This window comes from Fusarium proliferatum (genome assembly GCF_900067095.1).
Source record: "Fusarium proliferatum ET1 genome assembly, contig: FPRO_scaffold002, whole genome shotgun sequence".
NCBI lineage: Eukaryota > Fungi > Ascomycota > Sordariomycetes > Hypocreales > Nectriaceae > Fusarium > Fusarium proliferatum.
This window is the reverse complement of record NW_022194791.1, coordinates 3,145,192-3,168,127: the sequence shown is the minus strand read 5'-3', so window position 1 is coordinate 3,168,127 and position 22,936 is coordinate 3,145,192. Positions and strand designations below refer to the sequence as shown.

Genomic DNA, 22,936 nt, shown 5'->3' with positions numbered 1-22,936 from the left:
TTAATAATTTTGACAAAGCCTTTACCGACGGAATTACCATGTCGATCTCGGAGGCGATCTGTTGATGCGGCGTGGCTCATGATCAACAATACGCATTTTGCATTGCTCAGCTTGTTCTCAAGAGGTAGTGATTTTCAGTTGAGGGTGGAGATGTGCAAATGTTTCATCGAAACTTCCGATTAGTTGAAGCCTGAAGACCCAACAAGGGCCGCAACGCGAGATAACTCAAGGAAGACCGATACCTTGTCTACTTGTCATATGCAAGTCACAACCAACCAAGAAAGTCGAGACCAATGGCCGTGTTCCGTATTTAGGACGGCAGAGAAAAAGAGGCAACCTTAGCGTGTCTAACCAGAATATGGGTCTTTTCTCCTCTATCCGTAGGTCCTCTCCTTTCCTTTTCCTTCTTTCCTTTCTCCCCGAGAATCCCTAGGTAGTTGAAACAAACCATTTCTGGGTCGAGTGGAGGTTCATGACTAGGTAGGGCAGGAGACAGGCCCGTTGTACCTGCAGCTGCTGCACTGGAGATCTCTGTGCAAGCTAGGCAAGGTGCAAGTGCAGATGGATGCAGGAGCACCTGTGCACTAAAATCCACAGAGCCTCAACTACCAGGTACCTACCTACCTTAGTACCTTACCTCGAAGACTTCACATTCATCATATACACGTAACCTTACAAAGAAAAACAGAAAATGCGTCATTTATGTTATCAGAGTAAACAAGCCCGATCAGGCGGTTCTCACTTCGATTTGGTCTTCGTTACACCCATGTCTATTCGTCCCAAGCGCCTCATAAACTTCGATCTCAGCGGCAGCTAAACGACAGGGCCGGTATGTATCGTGGCGCTTAGGTCGACCTTGTTCAACTTTATCCTAAGACAAGGTCGCTAATCATACCCTCGTTCATTGGCTTTCAATCCTCAACCCATCTTCCAGACTTAACAACATGGGCTTGTCGTGTTATTATTGAGCCCGGCGGTTCAGGCAGTCCATCAGACCAGACTCGTCAGGGTTAGAAAACTATTCCTGGAAGAAGCCATGGCTCGCCAAAAACAAGATGCTAGCAGTCTTGGCGACGATGAACCGAGCGCCAGACTGCAAGCCCCCTTGCTTGACGGCACCTCCTACCTGTTGTTGAACCTGCAAATCTGATTCGGGTCCTATTACAAGCAATTATTGAATGGCAAAAACGCCCTTCGTAGAGCCATCACGATGGTGACATGGTCATGTCAATGCTCGAATCGGGCTATCATTCATAATCTGGCTTTCTCCAAAAGAAGAGGAGGATATGATAAAAAATAGTCTACATGATGAAGCAAAACAAATGAAAAGGATTAGTTATCCTGGGGTATAGTGCACATACGCCGCCCAATGCCCAACGCCATACATATTACATTCCATCGAAAGACTCCTCGATTTCACTTAATTGCGTACGCTTGCACTGTTCGTGATCGGGGTTGGAAGCGACGGTGTCTCGTTGCTGCTGATCGAGCCGGCTACGCTTCCAGGTCTTCCTGCTCGGCTGGCTTTGCGAGACGAGAACCGAGACAAAACAGACAAGGACTTGTTTCTCTCGTTACTCACGATACTTGCTCTGTCAGAGCCTGAGTTGCCAAAACCGCGTAGCGTGGCTATGTCGATGAACGCCTGAGGGAAGATTCCGGTCTTGCCCTTGGAATTCGTTCCTGACCAGCACCAAAATTCTTGATAAGCCCCTATACACGAGTCAGATAAACAGTCTTCCTTGACATTGTTTGAGGGGACAACTTACAGCTGACGTTGGTAATGACTTCATCTTTGTCAAACTTAAGCCAGTCGCCCTTGACTTTGTCCTTCTGGTTAAACTTCCATCTTGCGGTGACTTGGACTGGGCTGGTTCCGTCGATCTTGATCTGACTGGATGGTGGCGGATCCAGCTTAATGATCTCTGTGGGAACTGAAGCCCATTGACCGTCGTACCAACCCATTGCCCATTCTCCAAGGTACTTTGCAGGCCAAGTAAGGCCACAGACCCTTGCGTTAACAACCAATTCAAGCGCCGGTGTCCTATCGTACAACAGTCTCTGCCCGTACATACGGCGAGCAGCTTCCTTGCTGATCGCAGTTGGCAAATACGATATCTCATCAGCTTTCTCAATTGCAGGGTGTGCTTCGACAGGCGATTTGAAATGAAGGTCGTAGTCGTTCTTGTATTCGGCAGGAACCTCAGTCTGGTCGATCACTGTGAACCCCGGGACTGCTGGCAGAGGACGAGGATGGCGAGCCAAATGAGCAAAAAGGGCTTTCTGGCTGATGAACACAGTTGCGTCACTGGCGTGAAGAGTCTTTCCCTGGGTGATACAAAACACACAACCATACAGAACATCATCAGATCGTCGAGTTGGCAAATGGGACTTTTGAAGGAATCGCAACCTATAGCCGATACCATTTTTGATGAAGTTCCCTCGTTCTGTGGTATAATCAGCACGATAATACACGTATCGAGAAGCTCCCGTGGACTTACCAGCTTTGTTAACATCCAAGTCAATTTCATTAAAGTCGAGCTCGAAGTGACACTTGACACATTTTGCAATTGTCGCTACGGTTGCAAACCCCTATATCTTTTAGCATCAAGCGACAAAAAGGACAAAGAGATGACTTACTGCTTTCACGGTCTTCTTGACTCCTGCGCCACCATTCAATATTTCCTTTGCTCCATCGCAAAAGCCTTTGTGGACATAAAAGGAGCTCTGAGGGTTGAGTTTGCAGTCGATGGCAAACGGGTTTGGTGGGTGTTCGGGGATCGTAATTTCAGTTTCCACGGGAATCGGCAGGTTATCGACTTCTGGCACCATGACAGGCTGCACTGGTTCAAGCATGCCCTGGTAGTTGGTTACCGGCGGAGGCTTTACGGGCAATGGACTTAATTCTGCCGTGCCGAGTGTCGGACTACCATCTGCCACTGAATATGAAGATTCGCGGTTGTCTGTGAGGGGGGTGGTCACTCCATCGTGTCGTCCCGAGTCAAAGACAGAGCCAGGGTTGGTTTCGACTGATTCAGGGCGAGATTGAGGAAGTGAATGTGATCGAGGTGGAACCGTCCTTGGAGTTGGAGAAAGTTGCGAGATGTATCCTGTGCTGGCCCTTTCTGAAACTACATCTTCGGGGATAGAGGTAGATAATATGGAGTTGTGGCTCGAGTAGCGACCTCGTGGCGTTGGGAAGACACTGTATGTTCGTTCGTACGTCCCGGATTCCAGGCCCAGAGAGCTAACTTGAGAGTCGTTGCTGTACTGAGATGACCGATCTCCTCCCATCTTGAGTGGGCGCGGACGTAGTTCCCTACCTGAATCTGGGCTCAGGGGTGGTGAAATCGGCTCAATCGGCGATTCTATTGGGGCCACAGGCTGTCTCCTTTCGAAGGAAAAGTCTTCTGGGAAATTATTATCGCGCGGCTTCGGTGAGGTCTTGACATTGAAGTCCCATGGGTTACCTGATGGTGGTCTTGGAGGCGGCTCAACTGGTGTGAGTATAGCCTGGGGCGTATGGCTGGGTCTTGGTGATTCAGCATATAGGCCCTCATCCGGTCCTGATCGAGACTGCATCATGCGCCGCAACTCAGCAGTAGCCGCTTCAACCGTTGCAGGGTCATTGCTAGTGCGGCTTTCAGCGAGTGAGGAAGCGCTTCGGGGAATATCTTTCTTCAAATCGGAAAATGGGTATATCGGTGGAAGAGGAGGTGCATCTGGTGAGATTGGCCTTGATTGTGACCCGGACATTCGAGTCATGATGGAACGACTGTCATGATCGTAGGGAACCTCCAGCTTGAGGCGCATGAGAATGTCGTAGACCTTTGGCGCGGCCTTCCTCGAGAGCGCTTGTAGTTCGGCGAACTTTTCAGGCTCAAAATCTTCCAATTCAATGTAGTCGTCGAACTCCCAAAGTAATTCGTTGAGCTCGGTTCGGAAGGCAGCGATTTCGTCTGGGTTGGCAAAGTCAATCAATGTCGATCGAAATAACAAGGCGGGCTGAGGATGAAATGACGACTTACCATTTTCCTTGAGAGCATCAAGAAAGTTAGAGCCATATTCGTCGAGGTGTTTTCGACACAGGGGTTCAATTTTCTTGAGCGCACGCTCGCCTTCTTTTGTCAGGCTCTGAGAGGCTTTGAGCATTGTCTTGTCATCGCCAGCGTTTTGTGTAGCCTCACGACCCTTTTCGACAATGTCGCGGAAGGGCGCGATGACAAGGTCAGCTACATCGTCCATGGTGAAATCAAGTCGTCGAAACTCGTGGAGAGGTTGACTGGAACTTCAGGAAGGGATGTTGTGGTGAAAGAGTATGTGACAATGAATGAGGTGGGCGTGTAAGTCAATATGAGGGCCGAAAATGGGGGGCCGAAGGAATGAGGAGGGGGATCATCACACGACAGGGTGGAATTGGGTAAGGCAGCCGCAACGGTCATGGAGCGACTAAGGTTGGGAACTAAAGTTGAAAGAAGAGAAAGAAGAAGGGAACCAACATGGGGATGCTGCATCTATAGGTTTACCGTGGCCATGACCATGACCATGACCACGGTACGGCCTAGTTAGCATACATGGCCTGGCTGGGCACTCACCAGGGCACACTAGCACCCACTCCAGCTGAGAGCTTGAATCGACAGCAGTGCAGTAGGCTGCAGTCAGTGATAGTCCTAGACCTAGACTAGGGCCTTCTTTGTTGCTCATAGGGCGATATGGCGTCTGGGCTGTCTGGTGTGTCATGCGGCTTGAGAGATGCGTGTACTACATGATAGGCCGACCGGAAGCCGGGCCCCGGTGAGTGCAGTGGGAAATGGTTCTATCCCCGACGATCTAGTGCGAGTAGGTAGTTAGGGGTCGCCCGAACATTAGGGACCTGTTTTCTGGGTTCTCGAAGCAATTGTTGTCTTGAGCGAGTTGACTTGAGGAGACGGGGAGTTGGGTGGAACTACTCCGTACCTACCTAGCGGGGGTTGGAGAAGACATGACATGGGCCTCCTTCCCTTGAGAACGATAGAAAGGCGGAGTTGCTCCACTTGCCGCTGCCCACGTTGACGGATCTACGCAACGGGATTGGGGGACTCTCTATGGCCTCATGCACCAGATTATCATACTCACTCACTATTACCTCTAGCAGTGGGAATTTTTAATCAAATTCTGCTCGGTCGATGCTCTCGGTAAAGTTAAGTCATGATAGCCAGGGGAAATATATGACTAGTCAGAACAAGACACCTTGACCGAGGGCTCCTTTGGGTCAGACCTGATGAAGCCGGTGCAGTAGTCAGGTACTGAACAGACCAAGTTACCGAAGCAGCGACAGGATAGTCAGTGTTTGCGAATTGGGGGGTCAAAGAGAGATTCGTATAGCAGAATTAGTAACACAATGAACGATCAGATTACCGAGGTTCCTTTGTCCCTGCTTTGTCCCCTTGTCTTGCAAGCAATTCATCATGTTCGTAGCATTGAGACCCCATAACGAAACACAAAACACAAGTGGACCGCGGCGATCATGAAATGGGGTCAGGAAACAGTGCATGCCCGGATATGGTCCTGACAGCGCTGATCATCCAAGGCCTTAATTCATTAGAATGGATATCATCAAGGCAAACTGCATCTCATGATAGTCTAGTTAGCCTTGCTGTGGGTGATCTGAGACATGGGCTACTATGACGGGAGTACCCTAAAGTTTGTGAACAATATCTTCTAGAACGCAATCACAGCGTTGATAAGTTCTTATTAACCGCCTGGGCTGAACCTTGTTTTTTGCCTAGGGATTCACATCGTTGCTGTCATGATCACCCAGCAAACTGGCTTCGCATAGTCAATGCCCGACCACCCTCCAGAAACGATAGATTTCAAGTCGATCGAACCAGGCAAACAGGCCTTTTCCCAATTGCCTTGCCCTGTAGCTCACTCTATTGCTCTAGACTTTTCAGCAGCGGCGTTGTCAAGGGTGCGATCTTCATGCGGCACAGCCTCCGCCCTGTTAGAGTGACACATGTGCGTTAGCGGCCCTCTTTATCATGAATGCCTCACCATGGCGCTCCTGTGGCACGTGTCTGCCTAGTTTGATCTTCATTCTTCGTCATGGCAGAAGGAAATGATAAGGTGATGTAGGCGAGAAAGACTTTCAATTGGGAAGAAAAGAAATCCTTTCACCAACGAAGCGATGCTATTTCTTCCAATCCATACCAATCGTAAGCTCATAACCGTTCATTTCCATGACCATCATTCCGTTTCTGCCAACCTCCTTCCATCCTCCAGATGCTATCCAATTTGCTCAGGCCTTGATTTCAACCCACTTCAAGCGACCTTCATGCTTGGCACGGCAGATTTGGCCTTTCCATTCTTTTCCGCGGCGGCTTTCTATATAAATGGTTAGCTAATCCTCAGCCTTGAATCATGAGTCATCCGAGACCTACCTGCTGCTCAATCATTCTGCGTCCGACATCAATGGTCTCGTTCATACCTCTCTGGCGTTGCCAGAACCTGTGACATTCATTAGTACATATCGAAATATCATTTGAATTCCACTTACATCTCCTCGGGCGTTCCATGACCTCGGATGGAAGTCTGTCGGGCCTCCTCCTCCAAAGCTTCGCGAGTAATCTTCTCACTGTGATCAATGCCTGGAACTGAGGACTCTTCCGATGCACCTTGGCCAATGTTCTCTTCGAGAAGTTTTCTCTTCATCAGGAAACGCTCCTTGCGCTCCTTCTGCACGCCCGGGCTGTCCAACTTGCTGAGAACAAAGCGGACCGCGAGTTGGACAACCAGGTAGAAATGCTCAGCCAAAAGAATGCTGAGCAGCAGGCCCCAAGCCTTGAGAGGCGATGGTTCACCATGGTTTCCGTTGCCTCGGGCGCCGCTGCACAAGTACACAATAGCAGAGCTGGTGATACTACCGAGCCAAGAAATAAAGCTCAGTGCGGTTAACCAGGGTCCAATTGAGTCGGTTCGCCACGGGATTGGTCGCCGGCTGCTGGTGGCAATCTTGAGGGCATCGGATCTCAACTCAACCCAGTTGTTGACGAGGAAACAGCAAGCTGCAAGTGGCCAAGCGACCGAGAACATGGAGACATAGCCTATACCCTAGGTCAGATATTGAGTTTCACAAGCATTTCCAACGTCAGCTTACCGAACTGCATGACCATCTCACGGTAGTCTCCCGAGACATCGTACGTCTCGAGAGCACTCTCCTTGCGTACACGTTCAAGGAATTCGGCTTCCTCCTCGTGGTCGTCCTGAACCTTTGGCTGGGACTTGAGGGCCTTGGCTTTCTCGAGCGCCTCTCGCTTGAGGTAGGGTACCACAACCTCGGTAGCAAAGTTCACGATCTGAGCTGTGACTGTGAAATAGAACATTTGGTTGCTAATTCGAGCAGGGTTAATCTGAAATTCCCTTGTCTGAAGCGGCTTCTCGCTGAAGGTGACAACCTGGGCTGTCTTTCTCCAGAATTCGAGGAAAGGTACCAGGACATGGCCGAAGGGAATGTAGACAAACGCTGTGAAGAAAAGAGCCATATAAGAGGTCATGAAGTTGAGGACGAATTGTTTTTGGATGAGGGCAGCATCATGGGCTACAGAGTTTAGCTTCGACTTCAGTTGAGGGGCCAATATCCTTACCGTCAACAGTAGCATAGTTCTCCATTGAGTTCAGTTTCTCAGCAGCGCTCATGAGCAGGCCAGAAATAGTAGGTGTACCCAGAACCAGAAGAATGGTTGGCAAGAAGCCCTAGCAGCCAGTCAGTTATGTTAGTGAGATTATTCGGGTCAACTTACCAGATACTGCTTGCCAGGACCATTGTAGACTTCGTTGATGAAGACCTCAAGGGAGTTGCAGGTCACAATCAGAGCACCCAAAGCAATAACACAAGCTAGAGCAAAGGGGATCTGAAGCAATTGAGTCTTGATGCGCTTCATGGGCTCATACACCTTGACAACTTCGCCAGTGACGGGGTCCTCAGCTTCGCGATCCCACTCAAACTCTGGTCTCGCCTGCTGGATACTGGACACACCCCGGACACCCCATTGCACGGCAAGGTCGATCTCTTGCTTCTTCCAGTACTCGAGGAAGACGACAGACCAGAGACCGCAGAGCAGGGTATAGAGGAAAGAGAACTGGCCGAGCAGAAGCCACGCGACAAAGCCGAAACCAGAGGGGATGACGAGGAAGCGGAAGTAGGATCGCAGGAAGGCGAAGTAGAAGGCAACGCTTTCGCCAAACTTGTCTCGAATGTCGTCGATGTCGCTTTGCTCCAAGATATACTTGCTGCTCCATTTCTTGATCCAATCCTTGTTGAATTTGTGACTGTGCAAAGGAAATATGGACTCAACGTACTTCCACTTTGCATTGGACGGAGTAATTCCAGCACCACCTTCGTTACGTGGCTTCGTTATCATGAGGTAGATTAAGCGCAGGCGCTCCGCTTCAACTACGGGCTCATCGTGAAGAGCCTGTTTGGCGTCGCTATGGGGGGCTGAGACTCGAACGCCGTGCAGCCAGTCGGCAAGACGGGCGCGGTAGACTTGCTTCGCGAAGAGGTCGGGGGAAGCGACTTTGACAAAGACGAGGAGGGAGTTGTTGTCGCCGTGGCGAACTTCGGTGGCCAGACCAACGGTGGTGAGGGCTTGGACGAGCTGGACAAAGCCGGCTTCAGCTTCTGCGCGTTCTATATGCTGTGTTAGTTACGTGAGGGTTGTCGAAGAGTATTATTTACCTGAGGGCGGGACCTTGTAGTGAATGACAAAATCGACGCTGGATCGTGTTAGTTCTGCTCAATTGAATACTTGTCTCGTGCTGACCCAAAGTTGCTTGTCTGGCTCTCGTCGCCAGATTGGCTGTAAAGGTCCTTTAAATTGGACATGTTTAGCAGAGGCTGACCATGTGCTACAACCAAGAGGTTGAAGGAAGAGAAGCAAAAGAGGAGGGTAAGGGAGGGAGGAAGAGTTTATCGACACAGAAACGAGACAAGACAAGAGAAGAGACAAAAGAGCAAAACAGGGCAGGGCAGGGATGGATATGAATACAGATATTGAGGCATCCAATCCAATGAGGTTGGGTCGATGACGATGGGTGCTGTAAAGGGTTGGAGAAACAAGCTTTAGTTAAGATCCTAGCCCAGCTGAGGGGAGCTTCAGCTTGCAGCTCACTTTCACTGCTGTAGTGGGGAGATTGGCACATTAGGCGACGTCACCGCACATTTTGGCCAAGATATGATGCATGGCAAGGATATGATAGAATTACCTTAGATTAGTTATATATAGTAGCTGCATATGATATGATGCTATTTACTGAAATTCTATATACTGATTGAGTATCCGTATACAGTTACTCTCCGTCGATACTCTGCTTCTCTTACCACGACTTGCTTGAGAGGTTGCCGTATGAAGGTAACTCAGGCCTGGAACATGCCAATGGCTTTCACATGTCGAAGAGTTGGCTCACTATCACGACCTTTAGTTGTAGGTGCCCCTTCGAACGTCGAAATGGAACAAATTATATATGAAAAGTTTCAACGTTGATGACCTTCGTTCATTCATTTTACTCAAGTTCGTGATATCAACTCTTGATACTCTTTCTTCTGGGTTGTAACCTCCTGGAACAATTTCCTATGGCCATGGATGGCTAGAGAGGCAGGGTGGGTGCTGTCAAGCTAGCGTCATTGTGGGGCCGTTTGTAGCTGGAGCTTTCGTCACCACCGCCCATAGCCCATAGGTAGCTCTTATGGTCACTCCGGACTATTATTACCTACCTTGAGCTATCACAGCTGCAGCTCATCAATAGCTATAGCTCTCCACTCACTCACTCACTCACTCACTCACTCACTCATTCGGTTACTCAGATATCTCAATTTGTACCTCTCGTTCAATTGAACTCTCATTCTCAACTGTCCCAGCTCCAACTACCCCATACACGCCCATCATGGGCCTCCTCTCCTGCATAGGCCTTCGTCGCCGGAATCAATGGGAGCCCATGACTCTCCTCGACAATCTCATCTCATCACCCTTAACATATCTCGCTTTCCTCTTCTACCACGCTGTACTCCTCCTCCGGGGTCGGCCCTTTCACCCACCGCGTGACAAGCCCGCCATTCGCGTCGTCTGCATCTCCGACACACACGATCTCAAAGTCGACATTCCCAGCGGTGACATTCTTATTCATGCGGGAGACCTTACAGATTCCGGTACCGTAGCAGATATTCAGAAACAGCTCGACTGGCTTCGTGAACACCCTCACCCTGTCAAGGTTGTCGTTGCAGGTAACCACGATAGTTGGTTTGACATCAAAAGTCGTCATGAGGAAGATGCACGCTCAGGTGCTAAGCCTAACATGGAGGGCCTTCATTATCTTGAGAGCGGCTTGACTGTGCAAAAGATAAAGGGTCGAACTGTCAATATCTTTGGTGTTCCGGATATTCCAAGCATTGGTCCCAAGGAGTTTGCGTAAGTCTATAAAACATCCAGCTATACCGTTGTAACTAACAGAATGCTGCTTTTAGCTTCCAATATACTCAAGATAACCACCCTTGGTTGAGCAAGGTACCTCCGCAAACTGATATTCTTATCACCCATTGCCCTCCGGTAAGCTTCTATTGTTTGAATGTGGCAACTTTTCAACTTACATACTGTTAGAAACATCATCTTGATCTTGGCCTCGGGGACAGTAATCTCCTCCGTGAAGTTTGGCGCGTAAAGCCCCGTCTCCACGTCTTCGGCCACGTCCACTTTGGCTACGGTGAAGAATCAGCCTTCTTCGATGCCTTCCAGGAGACTTACGAACGTATCATGTCACGACCTCGTCGCGGTCTGATCCGAGACTTCATCCCTAACGAGGCTTGGTTGGATTATCTGCGTTTTCTAGCCCAAGGTCTTCATACCGTGGCTTGGAAGTGGCTGATGTCAGGTCCTGGAAGTAACAATGGTAGTCTCATGGTAAATGCTGCGCAGATGAAAGGCAACTCGGGCAAAGTCAAGAGTAGGGCGATTGTTGTTGAAATTTGAAAAGCCAAGTAAGCAAGTTTAAATATATATAAGGTATGTCTTCGCTTCCGAGTCAACTATAGACTCCGAGAACTTAGTGGAAATATTTAAAATATCATCTTATTGGTATTATCTTGCATTAAGCTCTAATATGTCGTGACAAACAAAAGGAATATCGACTATCGTAGTTAAACAAACATGTACCCTTTCCAACATAATCAAACATGTCTATGTTTTTGTATATCCTGCACGTTTCCGGGTATTAGGTCCTCATGAAGAGAAGAATGAATGAAACAAATATCAAATCAACACCAAGGGCGCCTAAAGAGACAAGGCCAGAATTGCCATGGCCACAATCGCAAAGTAAACAAAGAAATCATCGACTCTCGATGATGCACTTGAGACCACGGCCGGCGCACCCGATGCGCCCGGCGTTGGTGTAGCATGGGAAATCGGTGTGTTCGGCCTTCCAGGAGACGGTACAGGCAGAATACTCATCGTCTCAATGTCCGACACAGTAAGGACAACCGTGCGTCGCAAGGTTCTTGTCTCGGTAGAGACGGAGTTCGTTTCCGTGCCATATGTGACCAGCTGGGTTGTCAAGTATGTTATCACGATCGTCGTTACTTCAGGGCCAGCGTCTGCATTGCTTCCCATTCCGGTTGGCACAATAGGAGGAATCTCCCGTGTCTGATCTGGGAAGACTCCTGCAGCCGCATTGCCGGATGCCTGGGTTGCATTGGTACCAGCACCAGTGACGGTGACGGTGACATGGACGGGCACAGTCAATGTGACTGTGTTTTCACCATTTATGCCACAGCCGTCGCATTCAACGACCTTGGTAGCCATTGCTGGCTGAATCAAGGTGGGAGTGTCGCAGTAGTCACACAGAGAGTAGCTCATGGTGACGATACTTTCTTGAGGTACAAGTGATCCAGGGTTCGTTGGAAGCACTGTGAAGAAAGTGATCGTGCTTGTGACAACTGTGTCGGGGATGGCCTGTGTTGCTTCGATAACCTCGCCGCCAGACAAAGTGCTGAAAACCACAGCGTCCGCATCAGTGCCAGCTACAACGTCGGTGACTGTAGCAGTGTCGACAATCACTCCGTTATTAGTAGCCGCGGGCGAGTCATCACCTGAGCCAGCTTGTCCATTCTCAGTTTCTCGAGCAGAATCTCCTGCTTGGCTTTCTGATCCAGTCGAGCCATCTACTCCGTCAGCAGGCGAGCTGCCTTGACCACTTCCACCAGTTGGACTTGATGAGCCGCCAGCGGCAGTTCCATTAACACCGGGGCCCATGCCAGGTGGGACATCAGGCTGTCCAGCGTCGCTGGTGTCGGCATAGACTGTGAGGAGGATGTTGTTGGGGGCGTCTCGACGAAGAGGAATGCTTCGTTTGGACCTTCGAGAGACCATACCACCACAGAATTGACCGTCGTCTCCCGGACAAGGGCGATTGCATGAAGACTCGTTGCGCAAAGCACGGGTATCGGCGTCAAGTTTGGAGGCGCAATAGCAGGTTCTATAGAAATAGTTAGTTGAATGTCGCTTTGAGTTTCGATCTGAGCCACTCACCCTTCAAAGAGACCGATATAAGTCAGGCCGTTACAAGCTTCAATGCACTTCTCAATAGTCATGTCATCGCTCTCAGCTTTCTCATTGAAAGTCTGGAAACCAGTCTGTGATCCGAAACAACCAAGATATGCATAATCATCAATCTTAGCTGGGTTGACTGAGCTTCCACCTGTAGCAACGGGAAGAGAGCTAACGATTGCACTGTTGGTTCCAGAGCCAGGAATAGTCACCTCGACAGAAGATATGCCTGTCAATGTAGTTGTAGTTGTTGGCTCTGCTGTTATGGATTCGTCTTCCTTGGGCTGAGGACGAGTGACGATGGCGGTGCTGTTCGGGAATCTAGTATTTCCTGAGATTGAAGTGTTGGGGCCAGGAGTGCTAGCTGAAGGGATAGAGATCTCGGTAGGTGCTTCACCGGTTGATGATGGGACAACAGGTGGGACGTCTCCTCCCAGGCGAGTGTAGACATCGATGTAGCTAACATCAAAATAGGCGTCTTGGAAATCCAGGGGGTTGTTCGCAACATATTCACGACAAGTTGGGGCGAGAGCTCGACAAGTTTCAGAACTTCCCCAGGTTCCCTCGCCATAATCGCCGCAAAAGTTCTAGACAAGTCATTAGTCCAAGTTCCCCTCTTCATTATCGTGGTACTCACAATATTCAGGACAATCCTCATATCATTGAAATATTCGTCAACATTGCACTTTGAACCCCCAAACAAACTCTGAGGAAGTCCCCATTTCCTAGGATCAGGTCGTTTGGCTTCGATATCAGCCGGAATTGCGCCTCGCGGGAAGTGCCAGATCGAGATGTACTCGGAGTCCCACTCCATAGCATACACACCACCGCCAACAGCGTTGAAGCCATCACCATAAGAGGAAGTGTCGCTGGCGGGCGGTGTGAAGCCACACCCAACATTGTCTGTACCAACAGCACAGTCTAAGCTCTGGGGATTTCCAGAGAAGAGATTCGAGTCTGCGGGGTCTAGCATGCAGCCATCTGCCGTGTGGGCAGACATGATGTTAGTGTAAGCCAAGTTGGCGCCCTCGAGGATATCAACTTCGCCATTGTTGGGCCAGTTGGCACCATATGCCCAGACTATATCCACCATGTTAGTTCATCTTCCACTCGAGAGTTAGGTTGGAAGATCATACAGGCTGGCCAAGTACCACATTGTGAAATAGGCATGTGTTGGAAATCTGCGATGAATAATCCATACTGGTAGGACTCCTTGCTTTCAAGTCGAATACTAGGTCTTCCTTGGTCCAGATCAAATTTCCGAGCCGAGTCGGGTCTAAGTCGAACAGTATTACTAAAAGGATCCACGGAGTATAAGCCATATTGTTCGGCACCCTCCAGGTCTTGATATCTGTTATGGTGTCAGTAACGAAAGAAGCCTGAGACGGGTGAGTCTTTCTCACTGTACGAATCCATTCGAAAGATCACGGCCATTGAACCAGTCGAAACCAGAGATGAGAGAGTCTCCTAAGAAGGAGGTAGTTAATGAGTATGCCATCGTAGTTCACGACGGATATGAGGACAATAGACAAAAGTAGAAGAGTTGTCTGAAGAGGATGTGTCGTTTCATCTCGAAAAGCCGCGGGCAGCAGTTCGTCTTTTATTTCTTTACGGTCCATTGCCTTACACGGCGAGCACCACCCGCATATGGAATTCGGTAGTGGTTGGCAAACGTCTGAAAGCATACGCATTCAAGGTAGTCAAGAAGTTGTGACGCTATTCTAAGACACCACGAGATTCTATGCTGAGCCAATAGCATCATGAGGGGTAAGTTGAAGAGAATGCAATGCTTTCCATCAACTGTACATTGTCTGCAGGCTGGGGTGCATTTCGCCTTGGGGAGCATGACGTTGATCTCTTTGTGCGCCATCTTATACATTCCATTTCATTGACTCTCTGGCCAGAGTGTGGCGGGCCTCTGAATCGCCTCACGGCGGCGGAGATTAAAGTGAGACATTGAGCGGTTGGCGTCGATGACAGCGTGTCGACACAGGTAAATCAGACGTTGAGTGAAACATGGAGACGCGCATGCATTCCAAAGTCGAGAGATGCAATTACGATAATGAACCGCATTGAGCTGTAGTGAAGCTGCTTCAATTAAAAGGGTGAGACATCCAAGTCTCCTGGGTATCGAAAATTGCACGCCAACACTTTGAAAATCTCCAACTCGACGCATGTAGTAACTTATACTGTAAATGTCGACTTCTCTATACCATTATCCGCCTTAAGCCTTCAGTTCCACCCAGAACCCTTCTGCCTGTCACTGCGCATCTCCCTTGGCCACTCTCCCACTTGCCCTCGCGCGACTCCATAAAATCCTCTTGTTTCTGATGCTGGCCCTCGATCCATTTGTGGATACATGTATAGCAATAAACGACACCGGTTTGACAGGCTGTGGGAGTGACGATCTCATCGACACAAATAGGACACAATGCCGAATCGCTGGGAAATGGAATTGTGTAGACAGGGAGCAACGAGGGAGTGGCGATGGGTACATCTTCTGCCGAAGGGGTTGAGTCTCCCTCATTTGACTCCTCTTTCTTCACTTCTGGCTTCTTCTTGCCGGAGCCTCCCTTGCCATCTGCCGAAATCACAGGCGGCGGCAAATCAACACTTTCAGTCGCTTTTCGTGAAAGCTGCTTCGCAAAATCTGACTGATACCACCATTCCAAAAACTTGAGGGCAAAGATACTTGTAGGCAGCAAAATCGACAAGCTTGACAACACCCGCGGGCCCATTTCGCGGGGGTTTAACAACGACCGCCACCCAGGTCTGTGTCCTGTCTCGGGTGTCTGCGTCAAAGCCTCAATGGCCTTGTAATCTGCACCTGACATTCTTCGAATACGTGTTCCTATCAACCACAAGAGAGGGCTGTGGTACTTGCTCCCGTCGAAGAGGTACGCCACATTGAAAGCAAGCATGGCAAAGTAATAGCCGGCATTGACGCTCGGGTATATGTTCCTGAGGAACCAACGGTAGTAGTATAGGAATCGGTCGCGAAGAGTCGGGTTATCTGGCATTCGCGTGTATGCCGCACCGAGAAGAGCTCTCGGCGCATTCACCTCGTAGCTCTCGTCAAGCTTCCGTTTCAGGTAAGGGATGCCGACGATGACGAGCAGATTCTTCCAGACGTCCCGAGTCGTGAGTTTCAGTGTCTCGCGCACAATATCGGGCGATGACATGCTCGCGCGTGGCACTTCGGCGTGGAGGCCCTTTTCGCGCTTGAGGCCATAGAAGTTCTCTGTGAAGGAGCCGCCTCGGGTGCGCAGGTAATGCCGCTCAACGAGCAACATAACACCAGCGTATATCTCATCGAACGAGTTTAGTATTCTTAGGAGATATCGTGGGTGTCGGTGCGTCGCGATGGTAAGTAGGTAGCGGAGGGTCGGCGGGAGGAGGGCGTTGAGCTGTTGCTCAGAAAGGACTTCGAATAGAGATGGCTTCTGTTCGTCGAAGGTGCCCCGAAGGGCTGTGACGAACTCCATTGCCTCTAGGATATGCCTGGAGGATACGGGGGACGGGTAGAAGAATGACAAGAGACGGTGATGAATTCAATGTCGAGGATGAATGGAGATCAACTGCGACAGGAGATCTGTAGTGGAGCGGAATTTGTTAGTGACCCCGGATTACTGTGCAGCTGCGATAACGGGTGAAGTGGATGCGACTACGACGTCGAGCTCGGGCTGGTTGGCCGATGGAAGTGCCTCGGCTTCTGGGGTCATTAGCTGAAAAGGGCAATAACCAGCATCAAGGTTAGCGTTTACAACGGACCGAGGTATCGTCAACTGGTAGGTAAAGTAAAGGTAAGCCAGATGTCAATTTCAATGTGATACCCCGGATTCTAACTTTGTATCTTTTTGAAAGGGGCTACTTGTTATCATAATTCATAATCCATCTTGATTCGGTGACTGCAGCCTCACTTGAGTACGATATTTTGTACATTAAAGACCAAACAACATGTCCGACAACAAGCCAACAGACAATCATCGCAAGACCTTGAAAGAGGGCAGCCCAGAAGAAAGAGTCAAAACCTGGTTACAGCTTTCACAAAATGATAACGGTCATTCCAAGCAAGGAGTGGGTTTCCCACTTGTTCGGGTTCGTCTCGGATGCTGACCTATGACCCTAGGATTGGATGAATACCCTCATCCCTCATCTCCAGCTCGTGTCCACCAATGCTGAAGGACCTCACCCGTCATGCGTATTCTCATATACAGTCCAGCCCGATAATTGCAACAGGCTGCAGAACCTGCACGGAGGTTGCGCGGCCACACTCTTTGACTGGTGTACGACATTGCCCCTTGCTTTGGTGAACAAGCCTGGCTTCTGGCAGCATATGGGCGTGAGCAGGACACTTAACGTCACTTATATGCGACCTGTGCCAGTTGGAACTGAGGTATTGATTGAGTGTTCGATTACTCAGGTCGGGAAGAAATTAGCCTCTCTGCATGGAAGTATGAGAAGGAGATCGGATAATCTTCTCTTGGCCACAGCTGAGCACGGAAAAGTCAATATTGATAGCGATATCAAGGCCAAGATGTAGATACACGAGAAATAGACAAATCATTCCATGGTATATTCTATGTTTTGGTGCCAAATGCCGTGAGCTTGAAATCGCTTTAGGGTAAGCTTGTGAACTATTATCCTAGCGCACCCCCCACACAAGCTCCGCACGTTAAGTCCGATGGGTGCCATGTACGGAAGTAACGTCAGAAGCCTTTCTATATCGTCATTACATGGCAGGCAGCCTCATCTCAGAGATTCACTTTCTCTCAAAGACAACACAACCAAACAGCAATATTACTCTCACTATGGACGCTCCAAACGCTGCGACGCCGATTCTGCAGCTTCCTGCTGAAATTCTGCATCACATATTGCAGTGGATAGCCCCAGCCGACCTTGTTATACTGCCCCGCGTCTCCAAGGGGTTTTATGCAGTAGTAAAGACGAACCACAAATTATATCGAGATGTCTATATGAATACGCTGGTATGTATTCCCTGAAGACTCTCACAAATACTAACAAACAGTTCAGGATGAACCAAGCAACCCGACCCTTGACTACGAGCAAGAGATTCACGACTTTGTGAAGCTTGAAAGTATATGCAACAACCCTGAGGTAAGACAAGATAAGAAATCCCATGTTCCAGTTGATATAAGATCTGATGGATATATAGAAAGCTGAACTCGAATTTGTACACGACATAGTCACTCGTCTGCTCAAAAATGCTTCACCATCTCACGACGAGGCTATCAACTTCTCCAGGACCCATGCGCCATCGCGCAATGTCGCTCACCTTCAAAGTCTTTTCTCTCGAGACGACACTGCCGAGGCCTTCCTCCAGGGTTCATCACTTTTCAACCGCCTGCGCCGTCAGCCCACGCAAGACAGCATCTCTGCGCCCACCTCATCCGATGATGGCTACAGGACTCTTCAGCAAAAGAGTGCCCATCTTCACTGCCTTTATTCAAGACCGATCCTCAACGTTGGTCGCCTACGATCCATGAAAACGTATCCTTATGCTTGCTCCAAGGTCTACGACTTGCGCCAGTTTACTCAGAACACAGGATGGGGGCCATTCAAAGACGATGGCACTTTCAATGTCGACTGGGAAAAAGTGGAGGCTATTCTCATTGTTCTAGGCCACAACATTGGCGCAAGACGCCATATTGCACAAATATTCGCTAACGTTTGGGACAGCCCGTTCTCGGGTTCCTTTCAAAACAGTTTTATGGCTCCTCCGCCTCGGGACATCACTTCACTCGAGGCCCGCGACCCTTACGGAGTCACAGGCACATGGTACCGCGTTCGTTGGCCCCAGGATACTCCCGTATCTGCTTGCTCCTCCCATGAAAGCTAAGCTGACAGATAAGGTTTCAGATTGTGTGCTTTCTTGATTATAGCGATTTCTTCGCCTTCAACTTTGGTGATCCCGAACTACTCATCACCTCCGATGCGCCGCGCCCACCACTTGATGTGGGTGAAGCAACTCGCATTATTATGATGAAAGTCAATGTTACATCTGTCGAAGAACCAGGCCCCGAAGACGGCCAAGAGCTACCAGTAGTTCACTTTCGGGGTGTTAGTCGTTCTTTAGACGATGAGTTTGACAATAATGCCAACTCAAATATCCGAGGTAAGCAGAGTGTCTCCCTTCCCAAAAGTAAAGTTGAAAAGGTTCAGCCAGAGCTAACATGGAAACATTCGACGTCAAAGGCACTGCTCGACTGACAAAAGAAGGTGAGGTGAGATGGACAACATTCTCAATCTTCCATGGTGTCGAGCGCTGGCGCAGTGAGGGTGTTCAGATCGGAGGCGTACGCTCTGCTCGAGGCGTCGTAGGAAATTGGTTCGATAGGTATAGCATCAGACACTCACCTTCTAGCAATACGCTAATGCAGAGTGTAGTGACTACGATGTTCATGGACCTGCAGGTCCCACAGCCTTCTGGAAGGGCGCGACCCTCGCGCAAGTCGCAAACATGGAGGACGACCTTCTCCCAAACGACTTCTTCTTGCCATACGGCACTCTGATTGACATAGACTCCGAGACTGATTCGGAGGGAGAAATGCCGTACACCGGCGAAGATGACGAGGACGAGGACGACGAAGACGAAGAGATGGGGGCCGCAGCAGGAGAGGAACTGACGGCTCTCCTCCACGAGGCGAATTTACCTTTAGAGGAGAGCCTCACAAATGGCCATGTTCTGAACTGATTGTTGTTTTTTGATACAATGGCGTTCGAGTTTGGAGTGGACAATATCTCAGGAGTTGACGAATCCGTTCACCCATACCTTGATTTTACACAAACAATTGGAGCAATTTCTTCCTAGGACATTCCGCTCGAAACCATCATATTGTGCAAAACGACACTGGGGTATTCTAAAAAGCAAAAGCAAGAAGCCGCATACTCCATCCTAAGTAAACCATGCTGTTCTGAATCCATCATATCTCATACCAATTGTAAGCCTTCTGTTACCATGCGCCAATATCCTTTTATATCCGTCGTAAATGCCATTCATCCTCCTAAGGACGAAGGAATCTCGTTCACTTGTCCTTATAGGCATAGCCCAACAGCTCGTGCAGCTCTCAAACAGTTTTACGCCTTCTTGAAACAGGGAGCTGAGCACCGTCATTTTAATCAATTGTTCCGCCTTGGTTAAGGATAATGCAATTGCTTAAAAGAGCTGATCCTTCATGAAGCAATTCCCAACGTGTTGTCTAAAAGCTTGTTAGTTACCGCTCAGCCTTGAAGCTCAGAAAACATACCTGAAACGTGTCTTTGAGGACCATGAGAAGGGCTGTATTGGCATTGACCCCTGATCGACCTTGTAGTGCACCGGGACTATCGATACCACCGAACTTGACAAAGTAGTTCCTCATATGCTGCAGCTTCTCGTGCCTTGTGGTAGGTAGCGGAATGTTGGGACAAGGTCCCTCGAGCGCGAATCCATAACTCCAAACAACCAGGGCAGCGAAGTACATCACCCAAGGCCGGTTAAGGAGAACATCGTCGCGGGCGTCGTAAGGCTCATCGAGGTGGTATCCGCCCGCATGTGCCGCAGATACTTGATCCGGAGCAAGTACTGAGCAGAGGAACTTGATAGCGTAAAAGGCTGCATCTCTCGCCCTCGCGGAGTGAGCCCAGTGGTCTTTGATTCGCCTTTGAGCACTATTAAACTCTTGAGGCCCAATCGTTCGACCAAGTAGACGCTTTGCTCGTGCAAACATTTGGCAGTCCACAATATCAGCATGCATGGCCATGTGTGCCAAATGGTGCAAAACCGTGCGACTTTCAAACACGACGTTGAACTCCTGCCTTTTAGTAGCGTCGTCTCGATACGGGTCAGCGGCCTCGCTTCGTTCAAGATGCTTGTCAAAATCAGCTTTCCAAGTGTCGTATGCTCGAGTGAGAGTAGCCCGCCATCGATCACGACCGCCAAGAGCCTGGATGATGCCGCCGCCTAGGACATTGACCTGAAGATCCCGCTGGTGCATGTGCCACGAGACGCTTAACAGGCCTGTCATGAGCACTGTTCTACCGAATGATGTCGTGTGGACATCTTGACCGCTCAAAGTTCTCTTAAGACCCTCCAGGAATGAAGTTGGCTTGATGCCATTTGACATCAAGTTTGATTCAATCCTCCAAACTTCAGAACTACTGCCGGCTCGCCACATAGACTCGTCACAAGGAAGAGGCAGTCGCATTTCATGAGCTACCATGACTGCCGAATGACCGAACATCGTTGCATGGATCGAATCAACAATGAAGGCCGCGAATGCTGCACGCCGGGTCGCCTCGTTTGTAACCCAATGCTCCCACCATTTATCAGCTGTCCCTGTCGAGCTGGACGTGGAGGACTGCCGAGATCCATTGGATACGTCACGAGGGTTCGGCGGAGAGTCCAGTGCAGATTTGCCGATCAGAGATCGTCCTCGTCGCATGAGAGTGATAGTGGTCGCATGGTGAATGTGGGCCCGTTCGTGGAGTTCTCTTGTCGCAAACATCTTTTCGTACAATTCCAGGAGAATCAAAGCCTGGAAAATCCACAGTTTAGCAGGCGGCCTGAAGCTAACGTCCATGAAGATGTCCCAACGGAGGTGCCAGGCAAGAAAGTTGGAGAGCTGGGCGCTTGCTCTCGTCACATTGTGTCCATGGGTCCTGTCGAGACAAGCCCCTCCGATGGCCATCATCGCGAGGAGTAATAAGTTCGGTGTCTTGTCAGGAGAGAAAGTAGGCTTGTGAAGAATAGGCATCTGATCGCTGAAGTGATACCAATAAGAACCGATGTAAGCCTGCATCATCCTCTTACTCAACATATGCTCGCCATTTGATCGATCACCTTCAAGCAGGTCGGCCCATTGACGATCGGGTGGAGCATGCTTGTTGTCATGGAAGCGTTCTTTGATGAAGTCGAATAGCTCTTGACTCTTTTCCTCAGATATCGTGGCTTCCGGAACTTGTTGATCAAGAAGGTTGTTGACAGCCATTACCTGCTGAGGAGCGCTTGGAAAGTATCCAAGTGAATTGCTATCTGTACCCAGAAGATTCATATTAAATTGATTTCCTTGCAATTCCGCATAACTAGTTTCAAGTTAGTACGATTTCCGTTATGCTTTAGGAATTACTGACTTGGTGTAGTTCGGGCCCATCACTGGTGTCATGGCTTGACTGGGGGAGTTGAAGAGGTAAGCCATAAAGTCCTCCGGCATTCCAACGTAGGGTGACTTGTTCATATCACCTCCCTCTCCGAAAACAGGAACAGTTGCCGGCATGGCCATCTGGTCCAGCATCATCATCTCGCTCGGTTGCGTGGTTCCTGGCTCTGAATATTCCGCTGAAGTAACTACGGTAGCATTTTGTCCGTTGGGGTACTGAGCCGGAGGGAGGGTCATAGGCATAACGTTTTGCTGGCTGACAAAATGATTCTGCGACATGTTCTGTTGATTTGGGAACCCTTGCTGATTCGCAATTGGAGACATCATGTTGAATGGTGTATTGCTGGCAGACATAGACGGCCTTTGCTGAATTGAAGGAGATTGTGGTTGGCTGAGTTGTGGCGTGCGATTATCATAACCCTGGGTCGGGGACATGTAACTATCCATCCCATTTGGCAGGGCTCCGTTAGGGTACATGCCTGTTGGAGTATTATTTATGGGTGAATATGGGTTAGGTGTTTGAACTTGTGGTGTCTGGTAAGGCATGTTCGTCTGCTGGTGCTTTGAGTAATCGATAGAATTATTCCGACTGAAATTAGGAGGTTGAACTTGTTGGTTTGATTGACCCGGAGCTATGGATTGTGCCATGATAGAATCTCTCTGGTTGAGTTGCGAGCCCTTTGCAGCATGTCGGTCCATATGCCTTTTGAGAAGATCTCCTCTGACAAAAGTCCGTGTGCAGTTAGGAAAAGTACAGTGGTAGGTCTGTTTAGAGTTATGGTTAAGCTGATGCCGGTACCTGTCATATGTCAGCTTGGACCGCCCAGTGTTGCACAAACTCGAGACTTACAGATGTTCCGCTCTTGAATAGCTCTTCCCACACCCTTCGGCACTACATTCAAACCTCTTGTCCAGGCCCTTTCGGCTCCGTCTTCGTTTTCTGGCAGGGCCAGGGCCGTCGGAGTTGGAAGATGCGCCATTTGGTCCGTCTTGATTTCCTTCTGATTTTATGACCTGGTCCGCGCCGTCATCTGCGGGTGAGCGACTTCTTCGTCGGCCGCGACCTGTGGGATCCGAAGTGTCGCGAGGCGATATATTTTGAGCTCCCATTGCGCCGGAGCTGACCGGGGATATGGGAAGGGTCGGTTTCACGTTATTTGTTATAACGGAGGCCATACCCAATGTCCGAACAGGAAGCCTATGAAG

General features: G+C 49.5%; 8 protein-coding genes across 8 annotated transcripts; 3 read left to right on the top strand and 5 right to left on the bottom strand.

Annotated features, from left to right (window-relative positions):
• Positions 1-1,420: 1,420 nt before the first annotated feature.
• On the bottom strand, positions 1,421-4,245 carry FPRO_02761 (uncharacterized protein; the record flags this gene model as incomplete). Its single annotated transcript, XM_031227102.1, has 5 exons — positions 1,421-1,713; positions 1,770-2,447; positions 2,502-2,592; positions 2,641-3,959; positions 4,029-4,245. 5 exons carry the CDS (start codon positions 4,243-4,245, stop codon positions 1,421-1,423), a joined length of 2,598 nt encoding a protein of 865 aa, XP_031077572.1.
• Positions 4,246-6,300: 2,055 nt separating this feature from the next.
• Positions 6,301-8,863, bottom strand: FPRO_02762 (uncharacterized protein; the record flags this gene model as incomplete). Its single annotated transcript, XM_031227101.1, has 8 exons — positions 6,301-6,363; positions 6,420-6,486; positions 6,536-7,082; positions 7,136-7,576; positions 7,623-7,731; positions 7,779-8,668; positions 8,717-8,754; positions 8,802-8,863. 8 exons carry the CDS (start codon positions 8,861-8,863, stop codon positions 6,301-6,303), a joined length of 2,217 nt encoding a protein of 738 aa, XP_031077571.1.
• Positions 8,864-9,921: 1,058 nt separating this feature from the next.
• On the top strand, positions 9,922-11,000 carry FPRO_02763 (related to adult brain protein 239; the record flags this gene model as incomplete). Its single annotated transcript, XM_031227100.1, has 3 exons — positions 9,922-10,442; positions 10,499-10,580; positions 10,632-11,000. 3 exons carry the CDS (start codon positions 9,922-9,924, stop codon positions 10,998-11,000), a joined length of 972 nt encoding a protein of 323 aa, XP_031077570.1.
• Positions 11,001-11,300: 300 nt separating this feature from the next.
• Positions 11,301-14,070, bottom strand: FPRO_02764 (uncharacterized protein; the record flags this gene model as incomplete). Its single annotated transcript, XM_031227099.1, has 5 exons — positions 11,301-12,501; positions 12,555-13,159; positions 13,210-13,652; positions 13,709-13,923; positions 13,976-14,070. 5 exons carry the CDS (start codon positions 14,068-14,070, stop codon positions 11,301-11,303), a joined length of 2,559 nt encoding a protein of 852 aa, XP_031077569.1.
• A 709-nt stretch (positions 14,071-14,779) lies between these two features.
• Positions 14,780-16,057, bottom strand: FPRO_02765 (uncharacterized protein; the record flags this gene model as incomplete). Its single annotated transcript, XM_031227098.1, has 1 exon — positions 14,780-16,057. The coding sequence occupies one exon, from the start codon at positions 16,055-16,057 to the stop codon at positions 14,780-14,782; it is 1,278 nt and encodes a 425-aa protein (XP_031077568.1).
• Positions 16,058-16,529: 472 nt separating this feature from the next.
• FPRO_02766 (uncharacterized protein) lies at positions 16,530-17,115 on the top strand (the record flags this gene model as incomplete). Its single annotated transcript, XM_031227097.1, has 2 exons — positions 16,530-16,649; positions 16,702-17,115. The coding sequence occupies 2 exons, from the start codon at positions 16,530-16,532 to the stop codon at positions 17,113-17,115; spliced, it is 534 nt and encodes a 177-aa protein (XP_031077567.1).
• A 268-nt stretch (positions 17,116-17,383) lies between these two features.
• On the top strand, positions 17,384-19,287 carry FPRO_02767 (uncharacterized protein; the record flags this gene model as incomplete). Its single annotated transcript, XM_031227096.1, has 6 exons — positions 17,384-17,560; positions 17,607-17,690; positions 17,749-18,378; positions 18,453-18,708; positions 18,789-18,930; positions 18,981-19,287. 6 exons carry the CDS (start codon positions 17,384-17,386, stop codon positions 19,285-19,287), a joined length of 1,596 nt encoding a protein of 531 aa, XP_031077566.1.
• Positions 19,288-19,708: 421 nt separating this feature from the next.
• FPRO_02768 (uncharacterized protein) lies at positions 19,709-22,840 on the bottom strand (the record flags this gene model as incomplete). Its single annotated transcript, XM_031227094.1, has 4 exons — positions 19,709-19,792; positions 19,841-21,656; positions 21,705-22,529; positions 22,581-22,840. The coding sequence occupies 4 exons, from the start codon at positions 22,838-22,840 to the stop codon at positions 19,709-19,711; spliced, it is 2,985 nt and encodes a 994-aa protein (XP_031077565.1).
• Between the last annotated feature and the right edge of the window lie 96 nt (positions 22,841-22,936).